Genomic DNA, 21859 nt, shown 5'->3' on the forward strand with positions numbered 1-21859 from the left:
CCTGTAAGTCCCTAAATGAGTTGAAACAATGGTTTATTTGTACATAAAATTCAGTCTTATTTGACAGCTTGTTTATTTCAGAACCACCAAACATTTATTACGAAACATTATAACAAAAAAATGAAAGTAACAACTGATAACTCTGGTCATAAGTATTCCTCATAAACTTACTGTTGTCTTGAGGAAATACAGATCAATAGAGTCATCTAACTAAGTTGAGAGTCTTAAAAGTAAAACAATGCTTGCACATAATGTAAAGTTTAATATTCAAAAGGCATTCTAGCAGGTGCTGTCAATTACAGGACGTCTAAGAACACAGGGACCATTCCCAAACTTTCTCATATAGTACATTAATGGCACTGAGTAGGGTAATATAGATACAGTATGTAATAATTAGACATGGGAGAAGGAGCGAGAGGAAGAAGTAAATTCAGTGAAACATTCAGATTAGATGATGTTTAGCGTCAACAGTGAGAGGAAAAAGGACAAGGACTTTTTAGTTCCACTTTCAATTCAATTAATATGCAGGGAACAAATATTCATTGGTATAGACACGAATGGCAAGAGTCATATAATAAAAACAGATAAATGTCATCAGTGTTGGGTGTAACAGATACCAAAGATGCAATAAGAATAATGTAATGACATTACATTTATCAGTAACGCAGTAATGTAACAGTGCATTACTCTACTAAAATCAGTAATTACATTATGGTTCCAATTGTGCTGTTATTTGCATTTTTTGCAGCTGATTTCAGTTTGTTTGAAGGGACAGGGAAACTAAGAAGTGGTTGAAACTTTTTTAAGGGTTAGGGAAATGGACAGTGTTTTTTTTTATGGAGTAATGCAAAGGTTGATCTCATAAGTTAGACAAGAGGAAAAAAATGTTTCCTGGACCAGTGTTTTCATTACCTTCTAGCAAATGAAGGCCCTGAATGCCTTGTCCACAGAGTTTAAACGATAAAATTTGACTGCATGGGTTAAAATTTAACTCACTCCAAAATTGCATTGCTACTCTTTCCTTGCTTATTTGTTTTTTTTTTTAAATTATAATAATGCTATTGCAAAGTTTTGTCAAAGGCAGGATATAGAGCAAAAGTATGTTGTAATAACCAAGAAACGCAATGGCATCCATTCTGAAATTACACCATATTTATTTTATAGCTTCATGGTTCTATTTTCCAGTCTTATTTGTTCCCATATTTAAACTCCTATATCTTATTCATTATCATCTGCTACATCATTGTAATGCATAAACTGTCAATATAATCTAAGTTCAAAAGTGAAAGAAATTCTACAAAGGTGAGTATGGGCAGGTACAGTGCTTCTTGAATTACTTGACTAGGAAACAGTGCAGCCGTCTTTGTCCTTTATGTCCAGGAGCCCTGGTGAAGTGGGAGATGTAGTTGGGATCTTCTTGAAGTCGTTCAAATCGTCCATGTGGTGAAACTGATACAGAGGGCTGGATGGGTTCCATCAGTTCAGGGTCAGGGTCAGGACCAGGGTCTGAACACCCTGAAATTATAGCATTGAACACAATTAAAGTCAACATTACAGCATTACTGTCACAGGAGTTCGTGTGTGGAACAATTGTAAAGATGAAGTTAAAAAAAGTACAACGCTACATAACTTCATAAGATTAAAAACAATAAACAGCACGAATATAGAAAATGTGTCCCTCTGTGATGGAGCAGTATAATTGTATTCTAATGAAGCCTTGTCTTCATTTATGTTGATCAAGGCGAGAGTAACCCAAGCTGAAAGTATTCATTAAGGTATTTGTTACACTTCATAAACGCATGGCACAACATAGAAGAGCCACCTCCACAGGACAAGACTTGGCTGTCCATCCGCATCTAAAGGACAAAGGTCACTCTTTCAAGGATGCCAATATTCACATTTTGGACAGAGAGGACAGATGGTTTGAAAGAGGAGTGAAAGAAGCCATCTATGTCCACTGTGCATGACCATCTTTGAACAGAGGCGGTGGCTTACGACATCAACTTTCTGCCATCTCCAGTTTTGAGATCCCTTCCCAGATGCCTTAACGTCCACTCACATCCTGAGCCATCTGACCTCAGGAAATCACATGATAGGGTGGGGCTAGGTTTCACAATGAGCTCACCCGGAACTTTGGCTGATTATGACCTACACCCGTTTTAACACCTTGGTTCATGTGATTAGGTAGAGGATCACTAGGTGGTCCATTGTACCTTGTGGGGGGAATACTCCCACAGGACTTAAGTCTGGGACTCTCCACCATTTGACCTTAGAACTGAAGAAGTTTCTCAGATGAGAGGGGAAACGTCTTCAAGCAACTTAAAGAAATCCAGCCGCTTTTCTTTCCAAGCTCCTTAGAGTATTCGTTACATGGATATAATTTCAAACACAACTCAGTTTAAAAAACAAATATAAAGAGATCATTTTTACAAGGCACATGTATTAGTGGGGTCTTAATCACAGGGTTTATAGGCCAATGTAAAAATGTAGCTCGTTTTGGTTTGTAAAAGTGTTCTATGAGTGTATTGTATGTGTGTAGACTTGTATATAGTTATGAATTATCATTTTAGTTATATTTACATGTTCAAAATAAAAGTATCAATTAATCAATCAGTCATGAGATTAAAAGGGTTCAATACTTTTGTTAGTTAGCTTGTTTGTTTTCTCTGCCAAAACCATAACATTACATCAAACTCAGTTTAGGGAGGTAAATGCTAACATGCTGAACTAATGTCAAATAAATAACCATTGTGAGCATATTAGCACATCATCATGGAATTAATCTCAGGCAATAATAAAGCCAATCATACTGAAAAGAATTTGAAACTCAGTCTTTTTAACCACAGGCAGATTGGATTGGGTTATAACTTTCTAATATGTACCTTTTACTGTAATTAGGAGAAAACAGACAAAATAATCAATATTTGGTTTTCAGTCATTAAACTGATTAGCCTACTTGCTTCAGAAGGCATAGGATAGAGAGCTTTTGCTTATACTGAACTTCAGGCACAACTTAAACGGAGACATTCAAAGCTTAGAAACTCAAGTTTTGCTTTAGGGTACTTAAAAGGTTTTAAAACCATTAGCAGATATCTTATCAAACAGAAAGTGTTAAAGGGAATTGCAAATGAAATGAAATCAAACCTCACCTGATCTCTGGCAGTCTATATGTTGCATCTGCATGCGGTCCATGCTTGGCCCCGGTTCCTGCAGCTCTTCCTTGTCCAGATCCCAGTCAAGGTCTAGACCTCCAGAGCAGTGCAGAACCTCACCGACCAGCGGACCACCTTGGGCATCACACACCTTCCTATATGCCATTATCTTACCTGAAACACACATGCAAATAATTTAAACTGGTTTTATTTTATATAATAACAAGTTTCAAATGAATAAGAAATGTTTCCGATGCTATAAAAAAATAAAATTGTTTCATGAAGGAAACATTAAAATCCTCGTACAACTTTGGGTGCAAATGTTTCCATGTTATTTCTTATTGAGATCACAGGACTTTCATTCTTTTGCCTTTTCTTATATTTAATACCACTATGAATGTGAGCTATAAATCACTTGCTTCAGCTGAAATAGAGCATAATAGATCAGCCTTCCTTAAAAGCATCATCTCCTCTCATTATCTGAAAGTAAAAATAAAAAGGAAAAAACATATACAATGGTTGCAACAACTTTTAATGACCAAAAAAGTGAGCAGATTCTTAGTGCAGTCCATTTTAGACAATGATAGCATATTGCATATATTGACATACGCAGTGTCTACTGAGACTTATTTGGAAGTAAGCCAGGCAGTGTGCAATGAAAGTCCACCACCTGGGTCGGATTAAAACTGCCTCATTTGACTTAAGGTAATGGATGTTACATTTGTGTGGGACAAAGAATAAAATTTGATAAATGTGGTTAAAAGCTGCTTGGGTTAAGTGACTGACCAGAGCCTCTCAGCACACAATTATGAAGAGTAAAAGCACCACAGGGGGCTGCGATTCATTTATACACATTAAAATGACAGAGAGAAGGCCGGTTACAAGCTGTTAAGGCAAGTTAAGTAGTGGATCTAAGTAAATGTAAGTGTGTGTGTGTGTGGAAATTTGTGTTTGTGCATGCAGAATTTGTCGAGACTGTAGGATAGTATACGTGTTGGTTGTGTTTTGGCCAGTAAAACCAACTCTGGGTTCAATACAGCTCCTTAACAGCATCATTAAATCTCAGTGTGGCTGGTATCACATGCATGCATTGACTGCGTGTCTGTTTGTGTATGTGTCTGTGTTATCTGAGTGAAGATCAGGTTTATAAAATCTCCCAGCTAGTGTCTCAGCATGTCATCAAGTTTAACAGTGCTTTTTATACGCTATTCCATCAAAGTCCACCATGAATGGGCAAATTAACTGCCCAATCAATAACCGCTTGTGGTAGGATAAAAAAAAAAAGAGAGAGAGAGAGAGAGAGAGAGAGAGAATAAATAAAGAACAGCACCAGACTGGCTGTCAAACTTACTGGCCCTTATTCTGCATAAATTGACCAGTTCATACTTGGCAGTTTATTCAATGCTAACTGGATCAAAGAAAAATGAAAGAAGAAAGGACACAAAAAGATAATCATGTTTTTTGTTTTTTTTTTTTTGTGTCCCATTTGGATCTTTAGCCATCAGAATTGTTGTCTTAAGGCCAAGAAAGATGCCAAGCGGATTTATTTTACCAAGTGGATCATCATGGCCTTGCCATATTGGTCCATTTGATTGACCTTTATTATAATTATTATATCTTATTTTCAGTTGCTACAAACGGGACAGACATGACTGGGGGATAGGACAGGGAGAAAGAATGAAAGAAAGAGAGGGAGAGAAAGAAAACCAAAGGGGAGAAGAGACGGTGAGCAGGGGGGGGAAGAAAGAAAAAAACAAAACAAAAAAAAACCACCTGGGTCACCTGTATGGAGAAAAAAAACAGAAGAGAAAGCAAACAACAAAGAGCAACATAATAAAAAAAACGGCACCATCACAATAAACTAGCTAGCAGTAGATATCAGTAGATACTAAATAATAAACGATACTGTGCAGCACACAAGATAGACAGCGCACAATGTGCTTTGAGGCAGCAGCCAAGAAAGCTGTAGTCCGCGTCTGTGAATACCCGTGTGTACACCTGTGTGCATACCTGTGTGCATACCTGTGTGGATCAGCATGCTTGCATTCCAAAGGTTTCTCCATGTAACGATCTGCTAGGGAGTGTGGGGAGCCACACTCCCTAGCAGATAATCATGTTGACATGAAAGTCGGTGATGCGGGTTTGAAATAGCAACTAAATTGGTTGCGAATAAGTTACAACTCTTCTCATTACTGCAGTCATTTTTGTGTAATTGTACTTATCTTAAGCCTTTTTATACTGTAATGTTACTTGTCCTTAAGTATTCTTTACACTAGGCCATTTAATTTTAAAATTCTTATTAGCAATTGAATGGGCTTACAACTGTGGTTACTTTAACCCCCTTTCAAGAGTTGCTCCAGACAAATTTTGGGTGTGGATGTGTCCCAGAAAGGGACTGTTTAGCGTTGCTAAACAGTGATGCTGGACCTCTTTCTGTACACAATTTTATCAAGCTGAAGAGAATAAATAAAAACGGACAGGAAGTCGGAGTCAGGAAAAAAAAGGAAAAACTATGCACAGAACAAACATCAGAAATGTGCCCGGTGTGAGTCAAAGCCATGCTAAGGATGCAAGATGCTACTCACAGAGATAAAGCCAGATGACATTTGACCTCATCTTAACAAACATCTCAACAAATAAATTATTTTGTATTTATTTTTCAAGTTTTACAATGCAATATACAGATATATACAAGATAAGCCTATGTTTATCGTCACCAGACATATGACTACATGTATACAGTATAACAGTCAGTATTAACAATGCCAATAATAACTACAAGTAAATCAACAAACATATAAAGAACAGTATATTTTGTGTTTTTTTCCTTTCTTTGTATTAGCAGAGGCAATTATTGCACTTACCCTAAAAACCAAAATAACAAAAGAGCACAACAATTGTTGGTTATACTAATGATTGTGATTTTATCGTTTTATAGCTCAGAGGAGCTGTAAATCGATTACAGATCTGAATTGTCCCTGTTTAGACACTGCATCGGTTTCTTTTTTAGTGATTACAAAGCGGGATTTAGATAGAGAGGAGACATGCGAGTGTGACAATTATATGAAGAGTTTTAGAGAAGAGAGAAGACGGATACAGTGAAAATGGTACAAAAGCAGTGGTAGAGATACAAAGAAACATAGTTGAAAACAGAAAGCAAGGAAAGAACAGAGTGTTTATAGATGAATAAGAGAGAGTAAAAAGCAGAGGAAAGAGGTCTGGGAGTTCCTTGGCATCAATCTTCAATGCTCTACCACACTTTCATTACTTCTAGCTCAATGCAGATGAAGGCTCCTCTCAGTAAGATGGAACAAAAGTTCATTTAACTGCTGACCTTCTGTTACAGCCTCACACACAATGCAGTGGCTTTCACTTGATACCTATCACTGCAGGAGTTATAAGATTCCCACTCTTTTTTATCTTTTTTTGTACATGTAATTTAACTTGTTGCATTTTTCATATCGATTTTTCATGTGACATCCACAGATTTAAAATATATATGTATATACATATATATTCGCACAACACAATATTGATCATGTTACGTTAAAAGATGTTCAGGATATCTTAAGTTTCCATATATGTACTTCAGACTGAATTCCATGGACAGAAAAGACAAAAAGTATAAATAAATGGACAAATAACCATCTATTTTTACTATATTTCTATTGACATTAGGAAAAGCAAAAATCTGGATAACTTTACCAGCATCATTGACATCACAAATTGATGTTGATTGATTGTTGCTGTTCATGTCAATTATTGAGTAATTTTCAACTTTTCCTGTACATCTTAATCCAAAATTGTATTAAACATGGTGTCACTTAATTTAGCATTAATTTGGCAATTTGGTTCACTCCTCCCAGTATTTGTCTTAAAATAAATTTTTTGATTTACTGAAGGCTTCTTGATTTCTCTAATCCACAAAAAGACACATTGGTTTTTTTTTCAGTTAATTTTATTCTTAGAAATGTGCAATGCTAACCACTGCTGTCTTTAAAGTTCCTGAAAGTTAAAATAAGAAATCCTGACAAACTGTAATACCAATAATCCCTTAAATACATAATATGCCTGTTAATAAAAGTAACCATTGAATTAAACTGACATTCTAATTTAATTTCCAATTATCAACATTAATCAAAAGTAGTTGAATAAAACACGATTACATTAATCACCATTGTTCCAGTGGAGTTTTAAGTACACAATCAGCAAACTGTTGGTGTCACACCTGAGCAAACCACAAAAATCTCAAAATCAAGATAACTATTCCTCTTCATCCAACACCCACTCCACTCTTTGTCAGTTCGAGTTAGATGCCATCTCCCAGCTGTAACCAAAACATCACCACACTTTAAAGCTCTTTTTCAATAAATGATGTAGCGAGGGGGCAACTTTTGCCCATGGGTTTGCCTGAACATGTCACAGAATTTTTAAGGCTCGTTATGCTTTCAGAAGTAAAACAAAATGTTGCTCTTTGAGCTCACGGCTTCATTTCGAAGTGTAACAACATTTGACAGTGCCAGTGTATTGCCATCTGTATGCCTTTTCTGACTTGATCTTAATTGAGGTGACAGACACATCATTTCAGAGGATGTAGGCATAGCAGCTACATTTCTCTAACAAATTAAAAGCATGTGTGCAGTAAAACGTTCATATAAAATTCAAAGCCTATAGGAAAAGTGCAGCATTCAACTATCGACACTATAACTTCATACATTTATCATTTATTTATAATCGTCATTATATCAGACCTTTACATTAAATTGTAGGTTTAGAAACCAACAATAATTTCAGGAATAATCTGCAGTTAAATTTGAGAAAAAAAAAATCCAATTAGAGATTGACATTAAGAAAATGTAAGGATCATAAGCTACGCTTTTTGCTGAGCAATGACTTGAGTGCAATATCTATGACATATCAGCATTTAAATGGAAAAACTCAAACTCAGTTTTATTCAATGGAATTGAAGTTCATGGAGGAAAAATAAATCTCTGAACGTTTTGCTGGATATTCCACTTCTGGGGAATTTGATGCAAGTTTGCAATGTTTAGCTGTACATTACTAGCTGTAGACAAGGTTTATTGTTCTGCTTACAACTAGGCTAACTTACTTTAAAAGCTGCTGTGAATGACTAGCATTAACAAGTTCCTTGGTTACAGTGTTGTGTATAATATCTAGCCCCTCATTTTATCGTTTGTCTTTTCATATTTTAGGAATTTATTTAAAATTTTCACTAGTGCTAGTTTCACTGCTAATTTCAATTGTGTGTTGTTTATATTATATAATTTACATTGGTGAAGTAGAAGTAGTAGATGTCTTAGTAGATCGATTTTATAGCAACATATTTTAGGCAAATATGCTAAGACATAAAAAAACATGTTGAGCAGCCATAGTGAGGGAGAAAACTGCCCAAAACAATTACATAGTTTGTTCAATGAGTCTTAAATGGCTCTATTATGTGCAATTACAATTCAAAGTAGGCTTTTTAATAGCAATCAATTTCAGAGTCAAACCAAGAACTAATTTTGGATAGCAAATGAAACGCCTGATGCAAAAGCTACTCTTTGACCTTCAGAGAGAGCGCTCCATAATCAGACAGATCTGTTGCTTTGAAGAGGTGTAGAACAATAGCACTGGTATGCTGGGACAAAGACCCTCATCAAATTGTTCTTCTGATATGAAATACTTGCACAGGTATTTGTGTAAGATTACTATTTATATAGCAGGACAAATGCAGGCTTGAGGAACAAAGTTGTCATTCAACTTTTGTCTTTCAGCTCTAAGCAGATTGACAGGCCATCTGCTGTATCTGCTACCTTTCACTACTATTCGCCTCTCATTCATAAATTACTGCATCGCCAGTTTGCTCTAGACACAGCTGAATACACTTAGTGTGATCAGGGCAGAGACAAAGAGTGAGAGAGAAAAAAAGAATATTTTCCCAAACACTTCTCCTCACCAATCATTTCATTTGACACGACCTTGTCAGCTGCCGTACTTACAGAGCAGGAAGTATGCTGTCAATCATGGATTTCCTCCTCCCTGCCACAGAGAAGCACAGACCACAAATTATTCATTTTTTTCACATAAATCATGCATTAAAAAACCTCAAATTTGCCATTCACTGTATACTTTCAGATCCACGAATACTGTACAATACACACAAATTATAAAATCATTTCCACCCTGATGTGTGTCCCAGTAGTATTCTAGGTTAATGCAAGAAAGGGTAAGACCACTGGGGACAAATAAGAAGAGCAAACAGCAGTGTAATGGAATAATCAAGCATCTCCATTAAGACTCTGTTCACATTCTGTGGTGGTTGGTAGGAAATGAGGTCCTTGCTCCTTGCATGAGTGGGAGTGCTAAAATGCAGGCTTATTTGCTAACAGATACATGGGACTGTCTGGTTTAAGTCAGTATTTAGGAAAAAAATAACAATCTTTTTTTTTTTTTTTTTTTTTTGGTACTATGGCATTTTTCGTCATGCCAGGCATTTTCTTTAACTTTGGCAGCATGAATTACAGGCACCTTTAATGTCCCAATGTAAACCTTTTACACTCTAAACTTCTAACAAGGGTTGTATTCGGTTATATTCTCAATGTGCAACATATCCCCATTCTAATGGGTCATCTATTATTTATCCATATCATTGTGGATTTGGTACAGCTTTAAGGTTAAAACTCATGTCACAGCTTGCAAAGCAAAATACAGCAACATCCTTACAAACTCCAGATAATATTGCTGATATAACTACTTTTCACCACGACTGACCGGTGCAGCGTCCGCATTACTGCAGCCGCAGCCCCAATCCGTCTGTCGATCTCCGGCTCCCTTCTCCCATCACTCGCGAACAAGACCCCGAGATACTTGAACTCCTCCACTTGGGGCAGGAACTCATCCCCGACCCGGAGTGGGCACTCCACCCTTTTCCGGCTGAGAACCATGGCCTCAGATTTGGAGGTGCTGATCCTCATTCCCGCTGCGTCACACTCGGCTGCGAACCGTTCCAGTGCGAGCTGGAGGCCCTCACCCGATGAAGCCAACAGAACCACATCATCCGCAAAATCAGAGATGAGATTCTGAGGCCACCAAAGCGAAAGCCCTCCGCCACTTGGCTGCGCCTAGAAATCCTGTCCATAAAAATTATGAACAGAAGAGGAGCTGAGTGTAAAAGCGAAGCTCTCAATTTACCGGTCGATCTACGTCCCTACCCTCACCTATGGCCACGAGCTGTGGGTAGTGACCGAAAGAACGAGATCGCGGATACAAGCGGCGGAAATGAGCTTCCTCCGAAGGGTGGCTGGCCTCTCCCTTAGAGATAGGGTGAGAAGTTCGGCCATCCGGGAGGGGCTCAGAGTAGAGCAGCTGCTGCTCCACATCGAAAGGAGCCAGCTGAGGTGGTTCGGGCATCTGGCAAGGATGCCCCCTGGGCGCCTCCTGGGCGAGGTGTTCCAGGCATGTCCCACCGGGAGGAGGCCCCGGGGCAGACCCAGGACACGCTGGAGAGATTATATCTCTCGGCTGGCCTGGGAACGCCTTGGTGTTCCCCCGGACAAGCTGGAGGAGGTGGCTGGGGAGAGGGAGGTCTGGACCTCTTTGCTTAGGCTGCTACCCCCGCGACCCGACCTCGGATAAGCGGATGAAGATGGATGGATGGATGGATAATTTTTCACACTTATGTGACTCAAGGTTTAGGGAGAGAATACTGTTAATATAATTTAATCTGACCATGAATTCTACAAAGTGCATCAGTATAATAAGCAATGAATTCAATGTTCAACATTAACCCTCTTCTGCAGAGCATTGGCCTTTGGCAACAGAAATTTTCTGAAGCCAAATGTCTAGTTAATGCTTTTAGAAATGATTAAAACAAAACAAAATTGGTCAAGCAGCATTTGAAAAAAACACGTTTTTGATACTTGTCACAGGAGGACATGCTGTAAGATCAAGGGAAGATTATTTGCCTTAAAAATGTATTAAAATGATATGACATAAACTATAAAATAAAACAATGTGATTTGTCTGTGTGTATGTGCAAGGTCTGTGTAGAGACTGTCCCATTTAAGTTTTCTTCATTTTGTCTGTTTAGAATTGTGGTTTTTTTTCTGCCTTCTCAGGGCAACACTGTTTGGCAATGGTGACTTTTTAAGCATACCCACAAATGTGTTTAAATATATTTGCATTTTTATTTACTTCACTGCTTTAAACATTTTGAGTCAAAAAATAGGCACGACATTAAGATAGACAACAATGACAGTGAAGGGAAGTAAAGTGGAGAGAACAGTTTGAGAAGACGTGAAAAATAGTATTTTAAAAATTGCCTGTCTAGTTGATATAAATTCATTTACACATAACTAAATCAAATGCGTAAATAAATTTTTCTGACATATTTATGCCATCCGAGTAGACTTACAGAGCATAAAGCATACAAAACAGGAGTATATTGCTATGCTGTAGTCAGTCTTGCTGTGTTTTCTTAAACACACACAAACACACGCACGCACACACACACACACACACACACACACACACACACACACACACACACACACACGAGAGTAGCTTAGCTGTACCTTGGACAGAGACCGTTGATGTTACACCTCAAATCTGTTGGAGCAACTCTTCCAATTTTTGAGGTTACAACTCCTAATGGTCCTATTACTACTGTGACCACTTTTGACTGGCCCTTCATGCTACCCAAGCGCAACTTGGAACATGAGTAAGAGATACATATCTAAAGCCATACTGGCTCAGGCAACACCCAGCATTGGCACTAAGCAACCAGGATGTATTAATGAGAAGACTACACAGCAAAATCTCCAGTGTTAAATAACTCAAAATGTTAGAAATATTCCAGTGTTAGAAAATCAGCACTGCTCAGTGTTAGCCACTGTTAATCTTCAAAACTGACTAGGTTACTTTTAAACATATAACACTGTCAAAAGTGTTAATTTAACACTCAACAGTGTTGTATTTAACACTCAGAGGTGTGGACCCATATAGACACTCTCCAGTGTTAATTTAACACTGGAGATTTTGCTGTGTACCGGAACAAGGCATATATATATATCTATTTGGTGAGCTGTCATTATGGGGAGGCCCAGGTCACACCAGGTTTACTGCAGGGTTTTTTATATCACGGACTGTTTTATGTTTTGGTACCATATGTACTAGACTGTATTATACCATATGATTTTCCAGTAGATAACTATACACCTTTTCTTTTAATTTGCAGAGACTTATTCAGAATTCAGAAGTTAGTACCAGCTTCTATCTCAATTTTCCCCCAAGTTGTGGCAAGTGTTGGGGGAGATTCTGCAACATTCAAACTGGAAAATACTTTAAGGAATGAAATGACAGTACACCATTATAGATAGTAACAGAAATAGTTAATTACACAATTAGTAAGATGTTTTGCTACTGTTAAAAGACTTTCAGATTAACAGCTATGACAGGATCCAATGCCAAAACTGATGTGCTACATATAAATTGGAATATGGGCTTGTTAAGAAAGTCTTGAAACTTGGTTTATATTCGATAGGATCTTTCTAAGATTAAGAAGTGTAACTGCTTCTTTTATTTTAGCCAGCTATGCTAACTTGGTACCACACAAAGTCTAGCCTTCATGTGTCTGTCTTATCTCTGCAGAGTAAAAAAAATCAACACGAAGCATATTGGAATCCATTTAGCAGCACAGCCAAAGGTAGACTTCATTTCTGCATAAAATATATCCTGGGTCTCGCATGCCGGTATCCATCCATAACCACAGCATTAACATCTGCACGGTGCCATGTAGCTGTGAGAGTTTGTTACAGGCTGCAGGGCCATCAGAGAAAAACCTTTATTTTTATAGTGTTCATGAATTAAAGATGGCTTCCCCTGGGGTGTTGGAGGAGAGCAGAGGCTTTATGGATCCCTCACTCTCTCCTCCGCATTAAATCTCCTGAATACCACAGGCCATGTCTCACGATGTTAGACACGGAAAACAATAACAGCCAAACATTCTTATCTGGTAGGGTGTTTTTGTATTTCTTCCTCTCAATACCATTTTTCTTTCTTGTTTTCTCTCTTGGTTCTCTTGGATGCTGTTATGCTTGCTATATTCCTGACTCTAAAAGTTCAAGCCAGTCCATTAAAAACTGCATTACCCACAAGTCAACAGGTTATGTAGCCCATTACAGCTGAAGGTCAAGTTTTCTTGTTCCGTGGTGGGTGGATTTTGGAAAACAGAACAGTCAGATATTTAATGGAAAAGTATCGCAGGCAAACACTGAATAACATTTTACATTTCAGATATCAGCAGTCCATCACTATGTTTTTTGTGATGACCACAAATGTAAAGACTTAATTTAACAACAAAAAAGAAGCAAATGATAAATATTATTCTATGAATATCTAAAATTTGTCAGCATTGAAATGTGTTTATGTGAGGTTAAATTGTTAGTATTTTTATAGAAATTGGGAAAGAAGACTATCGAAAAACAGACTAGTGTAAAGCCCTTGTCCAAATTACAGTTAGGTAATGAGTGGAACAGCAATAGAACACTAAGCTTGTCGAGAATGTGATTGAAAATTGAAAATTACATTTTAAATAAATTATAGTTAAGATCAGAATAAAGATTATTATGTAAATGGATCTAGACTCCACATCCCACTGAGGTTAGAGTCACATACAGATAGGAAGTAAGTATTTTGACATTTACATATTTATTTATTTATTTATTTATTTTAAATATGAAAAAAAGATCTGACTGAAGGAAAAAAAACTTTCAACTTTAATTTAATTGGTTTAAAAAGTACTGCATTTAGCATGACTGTAATTAAAGGTTTACAACAAGGTGCAAACCACTGGTTGCACACAATAACAGTCAAGATGAGCCTTTATCAAAACATCTAAAGCGCATTCCTAGTTACGAAAGTCACCTCAAGGTGCTTTATATTGTACGGTAAAGACCTTTCAATATTAGAAAGAAACCCCAACAATCATATTATGGCATGGGAATATATAGCTGCCATTGGAACTGTGTCACTTGTGTTTATTGATTTGACTGCTGATAAAAGCAGTCAAATCAATAGTATAAACTGAATATAAATATATATATTAACTTGAAAATAGATATAAACTGAAGTATGCAGGACTACACTCTCTGCTGAGATTCATCCAAATGCTACAAAACTAACTCACAGTGCAAATGTGTAACTGTAACACTTTGCACTGTTTGTTAAACCCTTGAATTAAAGCTAAAAGCTAAAGGTATCCAATTCAGTCATATCTTTGCTGTCCAAAACTGCAAAAACTGTGTTGTTGTTCAAATATTTATGGACCTAGCAGTTTATACTATAGCGGATTCAACTGAGTCTCAGAGAGCAGCCCTTACTGTTACTGACTAATTCTTGATTCTCCTTTAATTCTTTTAAGCTAATACAAAGACGAGCACAGACACTACCAGTTCCAGAGTTCTAAATGTAACAAACATCTGGCACTTGTGATCGCTGTGGGGAGCACTACAGGAGTGAAATGAAATCAACTGCCTGTAAACACCAGAACAGAACAGCAGATGAGTTGTAAAGGGACCAAAAGGAGTTCAGTGACTGACATTGGACAACAAACAGTGACAAGGATCTATTGCTCATATACTTGATCTTGCTTTCAGTGTTATATGAGAATACATAAGCAGCAGAAACCTATATTTTGTGGTACATAAAAACAGAGGCCTTGATTAAAACTTTTTTACTTTTTGCTCCCTTTCTACTCTGAATTGTTATTTACAGACTTTTGAACTCAACTTACCTAATGCACTTATTTCAGCAGCACACTCACATAATGAGAATTCTACAGTCCCTGCTGTATTTTCAGCTGCTCATCACTGGATCCATGCTCAGCAAGAGAAAACATCGGCAGCATTTAAATAGGACACATTTTAGTCCATCTTTGTCTTAAAAATGTAAAACTGGTGACAGTCATCTGAAGTGTCTTCATGAATTACTGACTGTGAATACGCAAAATCCCCAAGGGACTAGTTAGAGTAAAGCTATTGAAACTTTTGTAAATCTAATTAAGTTCTTTGAAGAAGTATTGTATGTCTTGGTTTCAACATAGATTTGACACTTGATGTCTCATATACTACGATGATCCAATCCAAAAATATAATCCCGACTTTATTCTTGAGACTTTCTATCTGTTGAGCAAATAAAGTGAAATTTTGATAACACCGATCATTTCAATGCAATGCAGTCATCTGCTGGCTAATCTTGGTTTTAGGCGTTTATGTTTTTGTGACTTTGATAACTACCACTTGTGCGAAATTTGTCATGAATGGCACCGATCTCTCCCAGCTGCACAATTTGGACCTCCCCATCATCAAATAGTTAAGGACTAACTTGAGAACAAAGATGGTGCGCTAGACTACATCTTATATCTGCAGGTCCTGCCTCACAACCCTAATCTGAAGTTCTAAAAGTATAGTGTTCACACCCAAATGTGTCGCAGACGTTTTGGTTGCATGACGCAGTCATTCAGAATATTATGCACTGTTGTGGCTAAGTGGTGTGCTCTTTTGCCCTCTCTCTCTATTTCTCTCTCACACACACTGCAAAAACTGTTTCTGCCATTAGCCCACTCAGCTTTCAGTCCCTTTATATGGCAAGAGCATACACATACATGCACCTTCACTGGAATAAACACCTCCATGTCCCCATTTTTCCAACCCTTAACACCTTTTCTGTGATCTCTCTCATCCATCCCCTGTTTAATCCCCTCTTTTTCTATGGCCTCCACCAAATGAAATGCAAATAGCCCAGTATAACCTGGGGCGTCATTTATCTAAATTAGAGTGCCAAGTGTGGATCCCCATGGGGCTCCCATATGCTAGCGCAGTTAGCGTCATTAGCTTCATTAGCCCGTGTCAGACCATTAATTACACATCAAGCCTATCAGTTAGCTGTTGCTGAGAGTTCTCATCCACTCTGGACTTCAGTCAGCAGTAAAGAAAGTAAAATAAGCCTTTATAGCTAGGAGTGCAAGAAAATAAATTTATCTGTATCTTTAAAATGTGGGAATTATTAAAGAAGAAAAGAAAATGTTATAAGTGCACTATTTTCAAGTCAAGCTCGCAGATACAGGACAATGGGAATCAGGAACAATCACAATTTAAATTTACTTTGTTCTTTTATATCTAGACTATATCGAAACTATTGATGAAAAAAGAACTCAAAGTAGGCAACCTGCCATCCAAGTATCATTTGGAGCTTCTTTAGTTATATACATATTTAAACTTGTTGTAAAGGTGTAAAATATCGACAGTGTGTGAGTTCTGATATTCTAAAGGGATGTTTGATAATGTGGTGAACAGAATCATTGCATGCTAGATCCAAGAACCACAGCTGAGTGTCTGCTTTGCATGGCCTGATATAGAAGACAAGCTATGGCAGTAAAGGGATGTTTTTTGCCCTGAGGTGAGCCTTTCAGACAGCACTTAAAGTACTTTGAGACTGACAATAGCCCTCTGGCAAAATAACACACAGGTCTATGTCAGTGTAGGCATGTTGCTAGAGGTCAGCAATGAATCAGAAAATTCAATTTAAAGTTTACAGAAAAAAAAAAAGAATTAGATGGTAGTCAAACAAACATAACACAATATAGTTTTGGTTTAAGGACACTTTATGCCTCCCTAAATCATAAAGTGCCAGAGTTTGGCTCCACCTATTAGGGGTGGAGCCGAACCTGAATACGGTATTTGGAAAGGCACAAATAACGTGTTTTTTACGAATACTTATTTCAAACAAATACTTGGACAACAAACAGCGACAAGGATCTATTGCTCATATACTTGATCTTGCTTTCAGTGTTATATGAGACTATATAAGCAGCAGAAACCTATATTTTGTGGTACATAAAAACAGAGGCCCTCATTTAAAACTTTTTTTTTTTTACTTTTCGTTCCTTTTATACTCTGAATTGTTATTTACAGACTTTTGAACTCAACTTACATAATGCACTTGTTTCAGCAGCACACTCACATCATGAGAATTCTACAGTCCCTGCTGTATTTTCAGCTGCTCATCACTGGATCCATGCTCAGCAAGAGAAAACATGGCAGCACTTAAATAGGACACATTTTAGTCCATCTTTATCTTAAAAATGTATGAATACGCAAAATCCCTAAGGGACTAGTTAGAGTGAAGCTATTAAAACTTTTGTAAATCTAATAGCCAGAGGGCTATTTCGAACAAATACTTTAAAAAAATATTTGTATTCGGGAACAAGGAAAAACTTTACATCAAAAAGCAGAGTTTCCTTATGAGACCGCAGTGCATGGCCGGCTGAGTGAGTGACGTGTGAAAGAGGTGACTGACGCTGCTGCACACAGCAACAGAGAAGGTTCAGCTGAGTGAAAAAAGACTGAACGGCATCACTATTTTTGTTGAATCGATTTTATTTTACCTTAACTGGGTTCCGGACGCAGTTTAAAACTTTCGCGTAGATCGGGAGATTATTCCATTGCGCTGCATTATTGACGTCTGCAGTCGGGAGCTCTCATGTTCACTCTGTTTACGTAGCTCTGTTAGCTCGGTAATTTAGACAATAGGCTGTTTACAGAGTAATGTTTACGTTCGGTTAAAAAGGTTAAAACAATGCTTGTGTAGTCACTCACTAACTTAGCTGAAACTCCCCACATGGATTTGAAGAGTGTTGCTGCTGCTGCTGAGCCATCTGGCAAGAACATAAAAAACAACAGCCAATGGCTATTATGTTATTTTCTTTTCAATGACATTCTTTGTTACATGTTTATTGCTGGATTTATGGAAAAACATCAACTAATATTGCATATCCATAATTATTATAATGAATAAAATTAAATAATACTTACACTATAACGTTTGTTAGAAGTGCTTGATGTTGTGAAGGGGTTTCTCTGAACCAAGGAAAGAATTCTGTAATCACTCACTTTTGTGGTCTTCCAAGTATTTTAATTTAGCTGAGCTTTTAAGAGTTTACCATATTGTAGATTTGGCCACTCGTAAAGTTTTGGGTATCTCTCCGATTCGGTCTTTAAGTCTGATGTCATTAGCCATGCCTGGGCCCCAATTCTGCTGCAGGTCCCAAAATCAGACAATCGCAGCAGCATACAAACTGTGTAAATGTTTTCATGTGTAATAAAATGATCAGCTTTGCTGTTCTACCAGGAGTCACGATTAACTTCCATTAACATCCAGGCATCCATGAAAACCGAATTTATGAAATTTTAGAAGTTAGTTAGAAGTTAACAGGAAGTTAGCTCGCTAGTTTCCACTTAATATAATATACCATGTTCTGACTGAGGGATTTCCGAAACAAATTAAGACGTACAGCTCTGCTATCACTTCCAACATAAATGAAGACAGAAAACTAAACAGCAGTGACATTTTGTAAGTTTTGCTAGGTGGAATATAATGATGTGCTACGTGATTGCTAGCGAAACAGCTATGTTAGCATAATATAAACAGTGAAGCTGGAGGATGAACGCTAACTTTTTTCCACTCGATAAAAGTTAACATGAGGGTTCCCGAAGGTTAGGGACAAATGTAATTGCATGGCAGGATGCTGTAAACAGACCAAACTTCAGTCAGGAGAACAACTGAGATAATCCATCCACAATACGAGGTTAGTTATTAATATACTGCTGCATGGGCTGGGCTGTAGTTACATCGTAAGGTTTTAAAAACTAAGCTTTAAAATGATTAGCGTTAATAACCGAGAGAGGCTGACAGTGATCACTGACTGTCTTTAGGGGCTTGTTGAGATTAAATAGAACAAGATACAAAGCATTAAAACATGTTAAATACACAACAGCTATATTAAACGCAGGGTAGTTTGGGCAAGATTCATCACGTCATCACTTAAAAGACTGGATAGGTTTATTTGGGTTTTCTAGTCTACCAATGACCTCATTCGCGCTGACATTCTTGTAGACCTCAAATTGAGAGTTCCACATGTACAATTACCAAATGCAGGTTCAACACTTGGATTTGACTGCAGATATTTTATTTGCTTAACCTTGGACAAAAGAATGAAGGAACAGGCCTCATCTAGCCATAAGTGTTCTTGTAAGTTCAGTTACTTTTGATCTTCTGAAATGGAGGCCTGTGTATAAAAATGGCTTTTATTCCTAAATATTTCAATGCAATATTTTTATTCAATCATTTTAATTAAATTTGAAAGTCAAATTCACTAATCCAGATGTTCCAGAATGCAGATGCTGATGTTTGAAGTTGTAAATTTTAATTCCCATCACATTGCATAAATATGGATTCAGTTTGTAAATCAATAAATTACAACTCCTGTGTCCGCTCTCCTTTACAAGTTATATGTTGGTTTGCCTTGAATCGTTTTTAGGTGATGATTCTAAAAGAGAGATTAAATGTCTTGCAAGTTCTAAGGAATCAACATGGTTTTAATTTAAAAATCAACTAAGTGGCTAACATTACACTAACTTTTTAATTCTGCAAAGATATGTGAGGAACACCCACATTTTCACAAACAGTGTCATGAGGAAATCAGGAAGACAAATGAGGTTGTTTTGCTCACCCACCCTGTGACTCAGTTATGATGAACTTGTACTTTGTTGAAAGTCACACCTTCTCTCAAACCCTCTGTACACAAAAACACAATTAGTGCTAAATATAGCCTGGATCATGCTGCTGAACAGCTAATGCACATCACTCATTATCACCTGCCACTGTCACAGCATGCTGGCACACATACACACACATAATCAGTGTCACCTTCCCACTCCCTTAAAACTAAGACCATCACATTGCTTGTGTGTTGTCAATGGCAAGTATATACAGATAAAGCAGGTGTAGAACTGGGGTTTTATGGCAATGACTCTCCAAACTGCATGGATATATTCATTTTAGAGCCTTTGTCAAGAGCATAATGCACAGCGCACATATGTGAGTGTGTAGTCTAAGTATTACTGGACTATTATTGAGGGGATCTACATCTGTTTCCATATTCACATAACGCAAGATATCAAACAAAAAAGCAAATCCCCATAATGTCAGTTATTATAGTGAAGACATTATTTAAGGTAATGGTAAAGTCAGACTTCATATATTTTATTTTTGTTCATTCGTGGAGAGAACTAAAAAAAACATTTCTATGTCATATTTATAAACTTGAATGACCCACTGAAGAGAGATGTGTAATTTTACCTTAATGCCGCATGAAGTAATACTGCCTTTCTCTCTCTTTGCCAGTACAGCCATCTAGTTTGAGCCAATGAACTAGATGTTTACATTTGCTCTACATCCTACATGGTGGTCTTCAAGCTTCTTTTATAACAATTTCCTGTCTATAACTCTACTATCAGCTATCCATAAAAATCGAATTAATGATTTTAAGAGTAGCTTAACAGTGATAAATCTATATACATTTGTATATTTTATATATTTATAAAACAAGAACTGGTAAGAGAAGCTGCAATTACAGTCAGCAAAGGATGATAATCAAAATGATATAATGTTTTTCATGCATAAACAACACGAAAGATAGAAGGCACTATCTTATTATTTAGTACAGTCATTTACTAAATGATTTTCGTAAGAAAATCAGTTGCCTTGGTTGTGTTTTAGCCACCAACATTAAGAACAGTTCCCTGGTAATATAGACTGGATTCATTTAAATCAAAAATTCAAAAGAGGGTTGTTTGATCGATACAACGAGCAAATCAAACAAATCCAGGAATGGAGCTTTCTGAATTCCTCCAAAATTGCAAAAACCATTGATCCATTCACCGATGAAGAGTTTGTCAGAGTGTTTGGTGGTGTATGCTGCATTAATATGCTCTGAGAAAAAAGAAGCAATTGAGAATTTGGTCCCCTCCAGGCGAACTGTAACAAGAAGGATCAAGGACATTGCGGGAAATCTGGAGCTTCAGCTGAAAAACAAAGCAGACAGTTCTGAATTTTTCCTTGGTTCTGGATGAGAGCTGTGGTGTCTGCAACACAGTCCAGTTACTCATCTTTGTACATTGGATAATAATTGAAATGAATTTGAGATTACAAAGAAGCTGGCAGCAATGCTGTCAGTGGAAGAGACTATGACAGGGAGTTCGCAGAGGTAACTGCATCCTTGAATAGGCTGGAGCTAAAAATGACAAAATGGGAATGATGATTAAACAGTGATGAAATGTTGTTTATATTCTGCCTATTTTTGATTTTTATTGCATAATTCTAACATCTACTGTACTCTTACAAATGGGAGTTTATTAAGAGATACAATGAATATTGAGCAGAACAGAGTTCAGGTGCAATTGTCCACAACAGTCCCAGTTTCTCATGGTTCCCCTTGGAAAAAAATAATTGCTCACCTCTTTAGAAAGTCTACAGGCATCTGTTTTCAAAATAACAAGTGCTTTTAAATAGGCCATAGAGATGAATGTGGATGATTGCCTCTGTGCTACCTCTTAATGTCAGATGGAAAACAGTTAAGAAAAAAAGATGGAATACAAATTCTTTAAGTGATTCACCTATTACCAAATAAGTTTCTTCAGTTCTAAAAACAAAAGATGGAGAGTCCTAGGTATTTCAACGCTAGTGGAGGTTGTCCTCTTTGTAGGTGGTCGTTGACCTACTATTGGTCATGTGGGTTATCGCTAGAGGTCTCGAGACCAAGACCGGTCTCGAGACCACTTTTACATGGTCTTGTATGGGCTCAAAAT

At 37.2% G+C, this 21859-nt stretch overlaps 1 protein-coding gene across 1 annotated transcript in view; it reads right to left on the reverse strand.

The window, feature by feature from the left end:
* LOC102310182 (inactive N-acetylated-alpha-linked acidic dipeptidase-like protein 2) overlaps positions 1 to 21859 on the reverse strand; it is a 563756-nt gene that overhangs the window by 348732 nt on the left and 193165 nt on the right. Inside the window, exons 4-5 of the mRNA XM_042227322.1 lie at positions 3150 to 3326; positions 1338 to 1515 (exon numbers count right to left, since the gene is read on the reverse strand). Coding sequence (XP_042083256.1) covers positions 1338 to 1515; positions 3150 to 3318 — 347 coding nt within the window. The 5' untranslated portion in view covers positions 3319 to 3326. The remainder of the gene's footprint in view (positions 1 to 1337; positions 1516 to 3149; positions 3327 to 21859) is intronic.

The sequence above is a fragment of the Haplochromis burtoni genome, unplaced genomic scaffold, assembly GCF_018398535.1.
Source record: "Haplochromis burtoni strain Fernald_Lab_line unplaced genomic scaffold, NCSU_Asbu1 Contig_254, whole genome shotgun sequence".
Classification (NCBI taxonomy): domain Eukaryota; kingdom Metazoa; phylum Chordata; class Actinopteri; order Cichliformes; family Cichlidae; genus Haplochromis; species Haplochromis burtoni.